The sequence below is a fragment of the Hyla sarda genome, chromosome 2 (assembly GCF_029499605.1).
Source record: "Hyla sarda isolate aHylSar1 chromosome 2, aHylSar1.hap1, whole genome shotgun sequence".
NCBI lineage: Eukaryota > Metazoa > Chordata > Amphibia > Anura > Hylidae > Hyla > Hyla sarda.
The window spans coordinates 389,596,509-389,610,596 of record NC_079190.1 but is presented as its reverse complement, the minus strand read 5'-3'; the positions used below and the strand labels follow the sequence as shown (position 1 = coordinate 389,610,596).

At 41.3% G+C, this 14,088-nt stretch overlaps 1 protein-coding gene across 2 annotated transcripts in view; it reads right to left on the bottom strand.

Moving 5' to 3' along the window:
• RPS6KA3 (ribosomal protein S6 kinase A3) overlaps positions 1–14,088 on the bottom strand; it is a 164,160-nt gene that overhangs the window by 25,027 nt on the left and 125,045 nt on the right. For both annotated transcript variants that reach the window (XM_056558619.1, XM_056558618.1), the window contains exons 10-14: positions 10,576–10,646; positions 9,212–9,300; positions 7,858–7,922; positions 7,611–7,713; positions 53–177 (exon numbers count right to left, since the gene is read on the bottom strand). In XM_056558619.1, the coding sequence (XP_056414594.1) occupies positions 53–177; positions 7,611–7,713; positions 7,858–7,922; positions 9,212–9,300; positions 10,576–10,646 (453 nt within the window). The remainder of the gene's footprint in view (positions 1–52; positions 178–7,610; positions 7,714–7,857; positions 7,923–9,211; positions 9,301–10,575; positions 10,647–14,088) is intronic.

The window sequence follows — 14,088 nt, the reverse complement described above, 5'->3', positions numbered from 1 at the left end:
AGGAAGAGTTAAGCCTTATCTATGCAGACCGCTCTTCAAAGCATCTGCTTACCGGAACAATGCCATGAACGCCAACTGTTTGTATAGCCTGGTTTTCTTCCTCAGAAGAAATAGCCACAAAGCTAAATCCACGGAAGAGCTGGTGCGCATTGGCACTTGCCGGAATACCAGGGGAGTCTATAAACAAAAGCATAAAGAAGAAAGTGACAATGAATTAAACAAACAATGACTACAATTCAGTGGAGACATAATATACATACATTAATTATTTTAATAGCTAGCCAAAAAAGAAAAATATGTGGGGAAAAATATCCTTTGAAGTTTCTGCTAATGGATGTTAGTTTTATGAAACTGCAGCTTAAACCCACGTAGCAAAAATCTAATATATAGCTTTTCAATTTTTTACAGTTTTTAAAATATCAGCTTGCAGTCAGTGAATGGATATACTGTAAATTATTCAGAAGCTGAAACCTCCTCCTGACTTCTCATAGTGGAGACTCCATTACAGTACATGGATGCACACAATTCTATGGAGCTAAATAAAGCAGTATGCATCTCCACCATAACCTGGACTCCAGGCAGAGATCTTTTTAACCCCATAAATGCCGCAGTCAGTGCTGATGCATATGTGGAGTCCAGTTGGTTACAATGGCAGCAGAAAGCTAGTTTATGGCCTCCTGTCTGTCAAGTACAGAAGCCTGTGAGGTCCAGCAACAGGCTGGGTCTTACAGACCAACTGTCAGTGTATACTACAGTTATATTGATAACATTTAAAAAAGTTATGGCTGTCAGAACATGGCAACAAATTTTTTTGTGAAAAGGGAAAAAAACAATAAAAGCTATATCAATTGGCTATCACTATATTCATACCAACCAACAGACTACAGATACCCCCATTTTTACCACACAGTGAACGTCAAAAAAAAATATTTTTTTTTTAAAAATCACTACATACAGCAACACAAACTTACCAGCAATATAAAGTACAATATGTCATAAAAAAAACCCAATATGAGATTTGCTGTGATTAGTAAAAGCATTCCAAAGTTATTACCCCCTAAAAAATACACATCAGATTTTTTTAAAATGGGGCCCAGTCATTAAAGAAGAACTCTGGGATGTACAACTTATCCCCTATCCTAAGGATAGGGGATAAGTGTTAGATCGTGGGGGTGCCGACAGCTGGGGCACCCCGCGATCTCCCGAACGGAGCCCCTGCTCCCTGCAAGAAACAAGAACTTTTGACCACCGCTGGAAGCGGTGGCCGACACGCCCCTCCATGCAGTTCTATGGCAGAGCCGGATATTGCCGAAAGCAGCGCTCCGGCTCTGCCATAGAACTGCATGGAGGGGCGTGTCGGCCGCCACTTACGGCGGTGGTCGAAAATGCTTGTTTCTTGCAGGGAGCCGGGGCTCTGTTCGGGAGATCGTGGGGTACCCCAACGGTCGGACCCCTCGCGATCTAACACTTATCCCCTATCCTTAGGATAGGGGATAAGTTGTACATCCCGGAGTTATCCTTTAAGGTCAAAACAAGCCACATTCTTAAGGGGTTACTAAGTATTCTAAAGTAAAAATGGCAGGTCTTCCTACTGCTATCTTCTGGGGGATGTTTGACCAAAATGAAAGAAACCACTTTCTTATACAGAGGAAAATCTTCAATAATGTGATTGGTCTCACACGATTTGATTAGAATATAACTTCGTTTCCACCCTTATTCAGAAGAGGGGGCATTTCAAACATTTCTTACTATAGGAGAAACTGTAATACAATGGGTAGCCATCAGTAACAGCATGTATCCAGGTGCATGGCTGAGGAAGAATGGAATGAGTTTCAAAAAGCCGGTAATTACTCACCGGTAATTCTGTTTTCACGAGCCATTACAGCACCACCTGAGAGAGGGACTGCGCCCCTAGGGACAGGAAACCTTGGAGAATAAAAGGAGGTCCTCTCCTCTCCATCCTCAGTGAGTTACAGAGACCTAGAAGAGCCTTCCTACTTAGTTAGTAATAACAGTCATGATAAGAAGCAATTATAACTGGCTACACCCAAGTGATCTAAGCACCCGTGAAATAAACTATTTAGGCAAACAAAGTGGTGGGAATTCAGCAGTGCTGTCATGGCTCGTGAAAACAGAATTACCGGTGAGTAATTACCAGCTTTTCCCATCGCCATGACAGCACCACCTGAGAGAATACCAGAGACCAAGATTATGGTGGGATAACAGTTTGGAGAACCTTGCGACCAAAGGATAAATCAGAACAGCTCCCCAAATCCAACCTATAGTGGTGAAAAAAAAGTGTGGGGAGACAACCAGGAGTCCGCCTTACATATTTGTTCTATCGAGGCCCCTCTCCTCTTGGCCCAAGAGGATGCAACTCCATGTGTAGAGTGAGCCTTGAGACCAACAGGAGGAGAAAGGCCAGAGGAGACATATGACAAACAAATAGCCTCCATAATCCATCTAGCTATGGTGTCTCCTCTAACACTATTACCCTTATTCTGGCCACAGAATTGAACAAAAAGTCTATTTGATTTCCTAAAATCTTTAGTTCTTTCCAAATAAGAAAGAAAACACCTCCATACATCCAGCATATGAAAGGATTTTTCCCTATCATTTGCCGGATTGCTACAAAATGAGGGTAAGACTATCTCCTGAGACAAATGAAAACTAGATACCACTTTAGGCAAAAATGCTGGGTCAGTCCTAAGAACTATTCTGTCATCTAGGATACGAGTGTATGGTTCAAGGGAAGAAAAATTTGTTATTTCACCTACTCTACGAGCTAACAGCTACCAGTAGAGCAGTCTTCGTCAGGTTTCTGATGAAAATAGAAGAAATGGTCTCAAAGGGTTCACCACATAACATATTGAGAACTAAAGTTAAATCCCAAGGAGGAGTTTTAGGGATTTTAGGAATCTGGAGTCTTTTGGCTGCCTTAAAGAATCTTATAATCCATGGATGACTAGTCACAGAATGAGTGAACAAAGATCCTAGGGCTGATACTTGTACTTTGAGAGTAGCTAACTTAAATCCTTTTTCTAAACCTTTTTGAAAAAAATCCCGGATTGATGCGATATTGGGTTTGTCAAGGTCCACCAAGGATGGGTTTACAAAATTTAAGTAAGCCTTCCAGATCTTGAAGTAGATTGCCGAGGTCAAGCTTCCTACTTGCTTGTAATGTTGAGAGGAGTCAGATAAACCTTTGTTTCTCAGAAATACCCTTTCAAATTCCATGCAGTTATGTGCAGACTGTGAGTATCTGGATGGAATATAGGCCCTTGAAACAAAAGTTCCAGCTGTTCCAGTAAGACCCAGGGGTCTGTTAATGACATCTCCCTGCGGGGCCAGAATGGAGCTATCTTCCCAAGCTATCTTCCGGAATCTTTTTTTTAGAACTCGCGGTATTAATGCTAGTGGAAGGAAAGCATAGCACAGACTCCACTTCCAATACTGGGACAGTGCATCCACTGCTGTAGGGTTCTTTGAGGGGGAACATGGAGAGAAACTGTTTCACTTGGCGATTCTCTCTGATGGCAAAGAGATCTGAGGGTAGCCCCAAAGTACATACATTTTCCTGAATATGTCCTTCTTTAGGCGCCATTCTCCCTGATAGAGACAATGTCTGCTCAGATAGTCTGCCCTGGTGTTGAGTGAGCCCTTTAGATGAACCGCTGATATTGATGCTAGGTGTTTTTCTGCATAGGAGAGGACCTGGGAAGAGAGACACATCAGAGGAGGGCACTTAGTTGTACCCTGTCTATGGGGCCACAGCAGATGAAGTATCTGAGAATTAAAACATCTTTCTGAGAGATAGTGTGTCCAATTGTCTGCAGAGCATGAAGGGCTGCCAGTAACTCTTTATAATTAGAGGACTCACACTGTAAAGAAAATTCCCAGGGCCCCTGAAAATTTGGGCTACCAACATGAGATCCCCAACCCTAAGGACTAGCATCAGTTGTAACAATAGGGGGATGCATAATCCTCCAATCTAACCCCCTTCATAAATTTTTCCTATCCTGCCACCAAAGGAGAGACATCAGGAGACATATAAAACACCTATCAAGATCTTCAGGTGACCCATTCCAAACTTTTAGAAGCTCAGCCTGAAGGCAGTGGGAATGAAATGGAGCCCAGGGCTCGGCAGGAAACGAGGCTGTAAACCAACCTAGTAAAGACATTGCTTTCCTAATGGTAATCTGAGGAGAACTCATAAATTCTTCCCCAAAATTTATGATTTTATCAATTTTACTCTGGGGAAGGAATGATTTCTCCTGTACAGAATCCAAAATAATGCCTAAAGACACTTTTTGTTGTGTTGGGGAAGGAGACAACTTCTCCCAATTGACTAGCCAGCCCAGTTTTTCCATAATTTTCAAGGTGCAAGAAACAAAAGACTGTACCTTTGAAGCTGAGTCCGCCACCAGGTGAAATCGTCCAGATATGGGATGAAGATTCCCTCTTCCTCTCTTATGTGTGCTGCCATCTCCGATACTACTTTTGTGAAGATCCTTGGAGCTACTGAGATCCCAAAGGGAAAGGCACAAAATTGAAGATGCATTAGGTTGGGACTAGGTGCACAGCAATTATTTTGGAAAAGTCCGGATGTATGGGTATGTGGAAGTAGGCATCCTTTAAGTCCAGTGAGGCCATGAAACTGTTTTTTGTAAGTAGATTTACAGTTGATCTCAGTGTTTCCATTTTGAATCTTTGGTATATTATAAATCTGTTTAGAGGCTTTAGATTTATAATTACCCGAAAGATGTTGTTGGTTTTTTTCACCAGGAATAGTGTGGAATAAAATCCCAGACACTCCTGACCTGATGGTACCTGCACTAGAACCCCTTTTTCCATTAACAGAAGAACCTCTTAGAGATATGACCTATTGACCCCAAAGGACTTTTGGTTATTACAAAGCGAGTGGATGGAAGACTGCAAAATTCCCAGCGCAGACCGTTCTGAATGATGTCCAGAACCTGGGAACTGCCTGCTATCTTTTGCCATGCTGCAAAGAAACTTTGCAGTCTGCCACCCACTCGCAGGACCCTGTTATTGAGACCCTGGCGTTTTGAGGAGGTCTGGGGTTGGTTAAATATGAGGCCACTATTCTATTTGGAGAATTGCCAGCATCCAGATTGACCTCTTCCTCTACTCTGCCCTCCACCTCTCCCCTTAGACCGAAAGGACTGGTTACGTCTGGACCCAAAGTCAAAAGGAAACCCTTTCTTCCTATTATTTGCTTTTTCAAGTATACCAGAAAGGACAGATCCAAACAACTGCTCTCCTTCACAGGGGATGGCACATAATTTATTTTAGAGGATAACTCACCTGGCCAATTTTTTAACCACAACGCCCTTCTAGCTGAATTGGATAGTACCCCACCACGGGCAGATAACCTTAGAGCGTCTGAGGTGGAGTCAGCTAAGAAGGCTACTCCCTTACGGATAGTGGGAATGGAAGACAAGAGCTGTTCCCTTGGTACTTTATTTTGGATGTTAGAGGCTAAATGATCTAAGCAAATTAAAACAGATCTGGCCACAGAAGTCCCTGCTACTTTAGGGTTTAAGGATGCCCCTGAAGCCTCCCAAGTTCTTTTAAGAAACATATCCATTCTTTTATCCATTGGATCCCAAGGTCTTCAAAGGGAAGAGATTCCTTTCTAGAGATTTAGGAAATAGACACGTCAATTTTTGGGGGGTGATCCCAAGTTTTAGTTTCAGTGACAGCAAACGGATATTTTCTTTAAAGCTTTAGGTAAAAAAGTATTTTTGTCAGGGTTCTCCCATCCCTTAAGAATAACTTTAGAGATAATTTTGTGTAGGGAATACCCTGTGTTTTTTAGAATCAAGACCCTCAAACATAATATCTTGAATTGACCTTGGTTCCTTGGGCTCTTCCATATTTAGACCAGACCGTACAGCCTTTACTAACTGATCAGTATCCTCAAAGGAAAAAAATGCTTTCCCTGAGGAGTCTTACTCTGACTCCTCTCCTGAGTCTGACCCATCTGGCACAATAATACCCTCTTCTTCAGAATCAGATTGAATTAAGGCCACTGGAGTAGTAATAACATTTGAAGCAGTGGGAAGAGGTGCAGAATCAACGACTACAGGAATAGCAGCTGCTGTTAAATTCTGAATGGATGACTGGATCTCCTTTCTAATAATATCCTGCATTTGTGCCAGAAGAGACGGAACTAAGGCTGGAACCTCCGAAGTAATCAGCTTATTAATACAAGACTGACATGAAGCTTTTCCATATTCAGGAGGTAGAATTTCTTTACAAGTTACATTCACGATTTTTTGTCTTCTAAAAGACCACAATTTAGAAAAGAAGTTTTGAAACATAGAAAAAATACACTCAGAAACCGCCGGTACCATAGATGACGTCTTTGCAGATGAGTCAGATGGAGTACGCCTTGGGTTGTCACTGCTGGTACTCATGCTGGAAACACAGGAAAAATCCCCCACTCCAATGCTGTACAGGTATGAATGACTGGCCAGATCACCACAGGAGGAAGAATGACAGAAAAGAGCTTCCTTTTAAATCTGCCGCCTCCTGAGCACCGGAGGCCCAGCGTGTGACGTCAGATACACCCCCCCTTTACAGCCGGCTTCCTCTCGCATCATTAATTGCTATGCAGTGACGATGCTAATCCCCACCATTCATTCTGGCCGCAGCCATCCCTCAGCTGACCGCGCTCAGACGCCAGGATCCTCCACCAGAAGCCCGTCACAACCCGCCCGCATACCAGCGGCGGCAGAAATAATGATTTGTAAGTTTACCACGGGCTGCTGATGGAGGAGGGTGGGGGAAGTGCGGCAGATTTGAAAATAGAGGAAAAGAAAAGTGAGCCTAGCTAAGATCCCCAACCAGAGCTCATAAGGGATCCTAAAACCGCCTACACCGAGGGACCCAGCATAAAGGAATCCCTCAGTCATTTAACGTCCTAGAGCCGTGATGGGAAAATATAATTGTTTGGTCTATTACTATCAGTTCATTAATCCGAGGTTTAAGCATTCTGACGTTTACGTTTCACCACCTGCAAGCCTGACATTTATTGAACAAGTGACATCTTATTGTGTCACCTTTCCTTGAATTCCTCTAATATAGATTAGCGATTATTTTATGATGCTAGAAAACTCTGCCCTGTCCCAGATGGGCACACAGCTGACAACCTTGATATTCAACTAGCCATGTTAATGCACTAATTTTAGATGCCTAGGGACAGATTGTAGACAGAGTCAATATGTATTTCTTTCCCTCTCATAAAATAGGCTGACACTGATGTTGAAAGATTTCACAGCCTGTTTAGGAAATAACCACCAAGGAATGCTTCACAAACTGAAATGCTTACTGCAATTTTTGGATTATAAGATGCACTGGATGATAAGAATCTAAATCTGAAAAGCTGCCTTCTTATTCATAGCCTCTGCATTATATTTTCAGCAACACCATCAGAAAACACAGTAAACATCTCACAATGCTTGCACCACATCTCGCTGTCAATCCAAACCTTTCCCTTAAAGATAAAAAAAACAGCAAAGAAAAGGATTCATACTCTTTGCAGCTAGACATTGCAGAATGAAGACTAAAGAAAAGCATCTTACCTTTGGGTGTTTTTGCAGTGAACTCTGGATCAAAATAAAATGTGTCTTCAGGACCACCTGTGGCTGGCTTGAATGGAGGCTGGATTTCTCTTCTATACAATTTCTACAAAAAGAAGAAGCTATTTATGTATGCTGGCATACCAGAAAAAGGCATGTAAAAAAAACAAGACCCTGGCTGAGGGATGTAAACGGATAGGAAATACCTTCCATAGATTAATAGTTTTAAACAAAAGATCGGTGTACTTACATTCCAGTCAATTGTTGCAAAGAAAGGATGCCTTTTAATTTCTTCTACACCATCAGGTCCTGCTCCTGTACAGCAAAGAATGGAGGATGAATTTATCAATTTGTGAGAAGTGACAGTAGGAGTGTCATGATTCCTTTCTATACATTGATTTACTCTGTTCACGGTTAAGATCGTCTAATATATATATATATATATATATATATATATATATATATATATCACAGACAGGACTAATAGAAAAGTTAATAGTCATCATATTGTGAGATTTAAAAAAGCAAACCTTTCTTATTGTTTTTCAGGTCTGCTCAATCTGGTCAAATTTCTTATTTTTGGCCTAAGTTTTACAACATTATCATATCAAGACAATCTGAAATGGACCTGCTAGCTCATGAATGACACACAATGCTGTCTTACTCCTATGCTCTGCAGCCCAGCTTGTTCAGATTGCATGTGTAAGTACAACCTCAACAAACGCTAACTGTGTCAGATCACTGGGAGTAGGGTGGAAAAATTATCATAGACAAACATGAACCAGTAAGAAATAAGCATCAACCAATTGACAAACTGTACATAGATATACAGGGAAAAAAAAACTTCAATAAGTAGGGATTCCAGAGATATCTTCACTTAAAGGGGTTCTCTGCTGAAAAACATTTATTTTTGTAAATCAACTGATGCCAGAAAGTTAAAACAGATTTGTAAATCATTTCTATTTAAAAATCTTAATCATTCCAGTACTTATCAGCTTCTGTATGCTCCACATGAAGTTCCTATTGAATTTCCTTTCTGTCTGACCACATTGCTCTCTGCTGACACCTCTGTCAGGAACTGTCCAGAGCAGGATAGGTTTGCTATGGGGATTTGCTTCTACTCTGGACAGTTCCTGACATGGAAAGAGGTGTCAGTAGAGAGTACTGTGGTCAGACAGAAAAATAAAAATAAAAATAAACTTCCTGTGGAGCATACAGCAACTTATGAGTACTGGAAGGGTTAATATTTTTAAATAGATGTAATTTACAAACCAGTTTAACTTTCTGGCACCAGTTGATTTTAAAAAAAATAATTTTTTCCAACGGAGTACCCCTTAAAAAGGGAAACTGACAGCAGCATCACCTGTTCTAACCTGCTGATATTGCCAGATAGTCTGGGTGCTACTGATCACAATGTTTTTTGCCTAAAGTATATAAAGGGTGTTCTCTAGCCCCTTATTGCCCTGCAAATCAGGCTTGACTGGTACCTTATGACTCATAACATTCCTCTTTAGCATGTAGTCGCTATTGTTGTGAAATCAGTGCAGTGTTACTCCAGGTGAGGGTGACATTGCTGTCAGTTGCGTTTTAAGAATATAGCTCACCTAATCTGTTGGTGGGGTTTCTCTTAAAAAGCATACGGAGGAGTGATTGAGCTTCTGGAGTAAGAAACTGAGGCATCCCAAGTTTGGCCCTAAAGGATAAAAAGAAAAAGGGGGGGGGGGGGGGGTAGTTAAGACAACAGCAAATAAATTGGTAAAGATATTTCACATGTCATGGGTGCTAAATGTAAATGGACTAGACTAGAAAGTTGGTCACAGATAGATAAAACCCAAAAACGTACACAAGAATACAAAAGATGTATTTTTACTTGTATATAAAATGGCCCTTAAATCCAATAGTTATCCCCATTCACAGGACAAAGGTTTACATGCTGACTGGTGCCGGTCTGACTGCTGGGACCTCTACCAATCATGAGAATGAAGAAAAACTATACCCCAATATGAATGAAGCACACTACGTGAGTGGCCAGCGATCCATTCACTCTCTAAGGAGCTTCTGAACATTGCCAAAAATTGAGCTTGGCAATGTTAGGATGTCCCACAGAGAATGAATAGAACACATGTAGTGTGCTCCATTCCCTTGGGACAAGGAACCTCTGTCACCAGTGTCACCGCAATAACCTGCTGTTACAGGCATGTAATGCAGGCGACACTGATGACAACCATACTCACGTGTCTGAGATCCGTGCTACCGTTGTCCTGGTATCTTCATCTGTTCACTTTATTTGTGCCGGCAGGCTTGGGGTACGGACGGGGCTTTGTGATGTCACCGCTGCCATTTCCCTAGGCCTGCCTGCAACAGGGCCCAACAAATAAACAGCAGCGGCAACATCACAAAGCCCAGCCCCTGCCCCAAGCCTGCCGAAGGAACAGGGGGATTACCGTGAAAACGGAAGCACGGACCGCGGACACGTGAGTATGGTTGTCATCAGCGTCACCTGCACTTCCTGCGTATAACAGCAGGTTAGTGCAGTTACACAGATGACAGTTTTCCTTTAAAATCTGTAACGGCCCCAGCAGTGGAACCCCTGCCGATCAGCTATTTGTTCCCAATCCTATGCTTAGGGAATCAGATTAAATGGGTTATCCCAAGATTAAAAATTAACAAGGTTTGATGGCATTAGAAAATCATGGCTGCTTTCTCCTTAAAAATAGTGGAAAACTGTCCACAGGTTGTGTTGTGAAACTGAACTGTAATACAAGGCACACAAGCAATGGATAGGTGTGGCACCATGTCAAGAAGAAGGCAGTCATGTTTCTATATTTCTTTAACATAGCAGTTACAGTAATGATACAATTCCGGTGCAGTGTTGATGTCATCAGTCTAGCAAAAAATAAAAATAAAAAAAATAAGTTGCTCTTTGCGTCTAAATGACACGTCAGGTCACTGGTGATAGGCTACTCACTTCAGAATCATGGTCATAGTTTCTTTTCTGTCCTTTCCTTGAAATGGTAAGGTACCCGTCAGCATTTCAAACTGTGGGCAAAGCACATAGCCAAAATGCGTTAGACAATTGCAATGCTTGTAATGGCAGACCTGAGCAAATGCTTCATGCAGCAGCGAAAAAACACTTTCCCTTCTCATTTGTATAGGACACTTTTAGTGTTCCGTTCCACACTCTCCCATCTGACAGCGCACTAAATCTGCTCCATGAGCTGTGTTTTAATCAGTAGCTGCTCACCGTACATTTACTAGAGAGTTATTTTTATATCTTCTGGGAGAGCAAGATAAGGAGGTGCAGGCAGTCGAGGCAGAGAGAAGCAATGGAAACAAAAGAACGCTTGTCCGCAAAGGGTCACATGAAAGAAATAAACTGGTCATGACTGTAATTTAGATCTTACATCTTATAACCTTGAGGTTTAGGACAATAAAGCAGTGATTTCGTACTGGGGGAGTTATGGCGTAGCACGAGACCATTTCAGGCATATGACACTCATTAACCTGCATAGTTTCAATTACTTCATGTTGTAATCAAGATCTACATTACAGCCCAATAGGATGGCTGCTTCGCTGTGACGATAGAGGTGGTGAACTTCGCTGCACACAGAGGAGAGACTGGTATCTCCACTGTGATTATGACCAAGCTCTCTGCTCCATGGAGGAAGATGCTGAATACAAGTGAGATTTCAGTGGTGAATGTAATGATAAGTGATCTTCCAAACCCCATTAGTTCTCCTTGACGTCCTAAACAGACATTTATTTCAATAGGGCATTGTTATCCAAACAATGTGTCTCCAGCTGATGCAAAACTACAACTCCCAGCATGCCCGGACAGCCGAAGGCTGTCCGGGCATGCTGAGAGTTGTAGTTTTGCAACAGCTGGAAACACACTGCAGTAGGGCGAGAAAAGACCGCTTCTTTCAAGCAACATTAAAGGGGTACTCCGGTGGAAAACTTTTTTTTTTTAAATCAACTGGTGCCAGAAAGTTAAACAGATTTGTAAATTACTTCTATTAAAAAAAATCTTAATCCTTCCAGTACTTATTAGCTGCTGAATACTACAGAAGAAATTATTTTCTTTTTGGAACACAGAGCTCTCTGCTGAATCACGACCACAGTGCTCTCTGCTGTCATCTCTGTCCATTTTATGAACTGTCCAGAGTAGGAGAAAATCCCCATAGCAAACATATGCTGCTCTAGACAGTTCCGAAAATGGACAGAGATGTCAGCAGAGAGCGCTGTGCTTGTGATTCAGCAGAGAGCTCTGAGTTCCAAAAAGAAAATAATTTCCTCTCTAGTATTCAGCAGCTAATAAGTACTGGAAGGATTAAGATTTTTTTAATAGAAGTCATTTACAAATCTGTTTAACTTTCTGGCACTAGTTGATTTAAAAATAAAAATATAAGTTTTCCATCGGAGTGCCCTTTAACATGGTGTTCTGGGTCTCCACCACACACTGAGATACATGGTATTCTTACATAAACCACAGTGTCCCTCATAGACTCTAATAGATAATTTGCTGTAATCTGCTATATGCTGGTATAGATTTTATTTTCAGGACACAAAAGCGTTATATTTGCGTTCCCCGAATTAAACAAATACTGGTGTTAACCCGATAACGACCATGGACGTCTATGCTCGTCCAATGGCTGTTAACGGGGTATGACGCGGGCTTCCGACTCGAGCCCGCGTCATACCGGCCAGTCCCCAGCTGATTCCTGTAGCTGCAGGCCGGCGTTAATAGCCGACATGCGGCGTTCGCCGCGGGTAGCTATTAACCCTTTAGATTGCCGCTGTCAAAGTTGACAGCGGCGTCTAAAGGTGTCTATATCCAGTCTCTGGTGGTCCAGTCCCTGTATGGACCTACAGAATAAAGATAATGTAATTTTTACCTAAAAATGTAAGGCGTAGGAACGGAAGCCCCCAAAATTTATAAAATGGGTTTTTTTCATCAATTTTGTCTAACAATTATTTTTTTTCCCGTTTTGCCGAAGATTTTTGGGTAAAATGACTGATGTCATTACAAAGTAGAATTAGTGGCACAAAAAATAAGCCATCAAATGGATTTTTAGGTGCTAAATTGAAAGGGTTAGGATTTTTAAAAGGTAAGGAGGAAAAAACGAAAGTGCAAAAACAGAAAAACGCTTGGTCCTTAAGGGGTTAAACATATGAAAGGTATTCACTAGTAGACAATGTCTGGTCCATCAAAGCCTATGGGCATGCAAAGGAATAGTATGTTAAAATACCTTCTCTCTTCTAACAATAGACTTCGGAGGACTGCTAACCAGTGATCATAAACATGGGGGGGAAGAGTTATCCAAATCTGTGCAGAGGAAAAGTTAACCAGTTGCCCAAAGCAACCAAACCCAAAAATGAAAGAAGCGATCTGAAAGGTTGCTATGGGCAACTGGTTAACTTTTCCTCTGCACAGATTTGGATAACTCTCCCCCCCATGTTTATGATCACTGGTTAGCAGTCCTCCGAAGTCTATTGTTAGAAGAGAGAAGGTATTTTAACATACTATTCCTTTGCATGCCCATAGGCTTTGATGGACCAGACATTGTCTACTAGTGAATACCTTTCATATGTTTAACCCCTTAAGGACCAAGCGTTTTTCTATTTTTGCACTTTCGTTTTTTCCTCCTTACCTTTTAAAAATCATAACCCTTTCAATTTAGTACCTAAAAATCCATATGATGGCTTATTTTTTGTGCCACTAATTCTACTTTGTAATGACATCAGTCATTTTACCCAAAAATCTACAGAAAAATGGAAAAAAAAATTATTGTGAGACAAAATTTATGAAATCTCTTACATAGGGAAAGGCAATAGAGAAATGCAATCTCAGTTGACACCCTATGAAAGATCAAGCACTGGAACTGGAGGGGCATGTTATAGATGAGACAACCACTTTCCATACACCCATTCATTGTTAAAGGCTATGCTTGAGTGCTCTGAATTTTGAGAATTATGTTTTGCCACAGTTCCTACTTCAAAGTTATGATTTTCATATTGTAACAATGAAAATGAAGGGCAACTACATAAAGAAAACATGAAGTAAATAATAAAGGGAAACCCATGTTGGAGACACAGAATTGGCAAGTTCTACAAACACTTTCTTAATCATTGTATCATAAGCAGATGGTCGACACCTGCGTGCCAATAAGAGGATTTAGGTTCATTTCCCTACATGCTGTTAAAGCCATCTGTAAGTTCTTGTATGCATACATAAGACAGTAAGCATGTACATCCATTTAACCAAAGACACCAAAGCAAATATCCTGATTATGTAGAGTGCTTGGTATAAGATGCACATCATAGAGCAGAACACATACTATTCTAATTCTGTCCATAGGCATAAGGTCTTTGTTAGAGAGTCTCAAAATGATGGAAGGTTTCCCAACAATCCTACATCTAAAAGGCCTTTGCGGTCCCTCTGCTAAAGGGCTGCGATGAGAAAAATTAGGTTAATGCATGA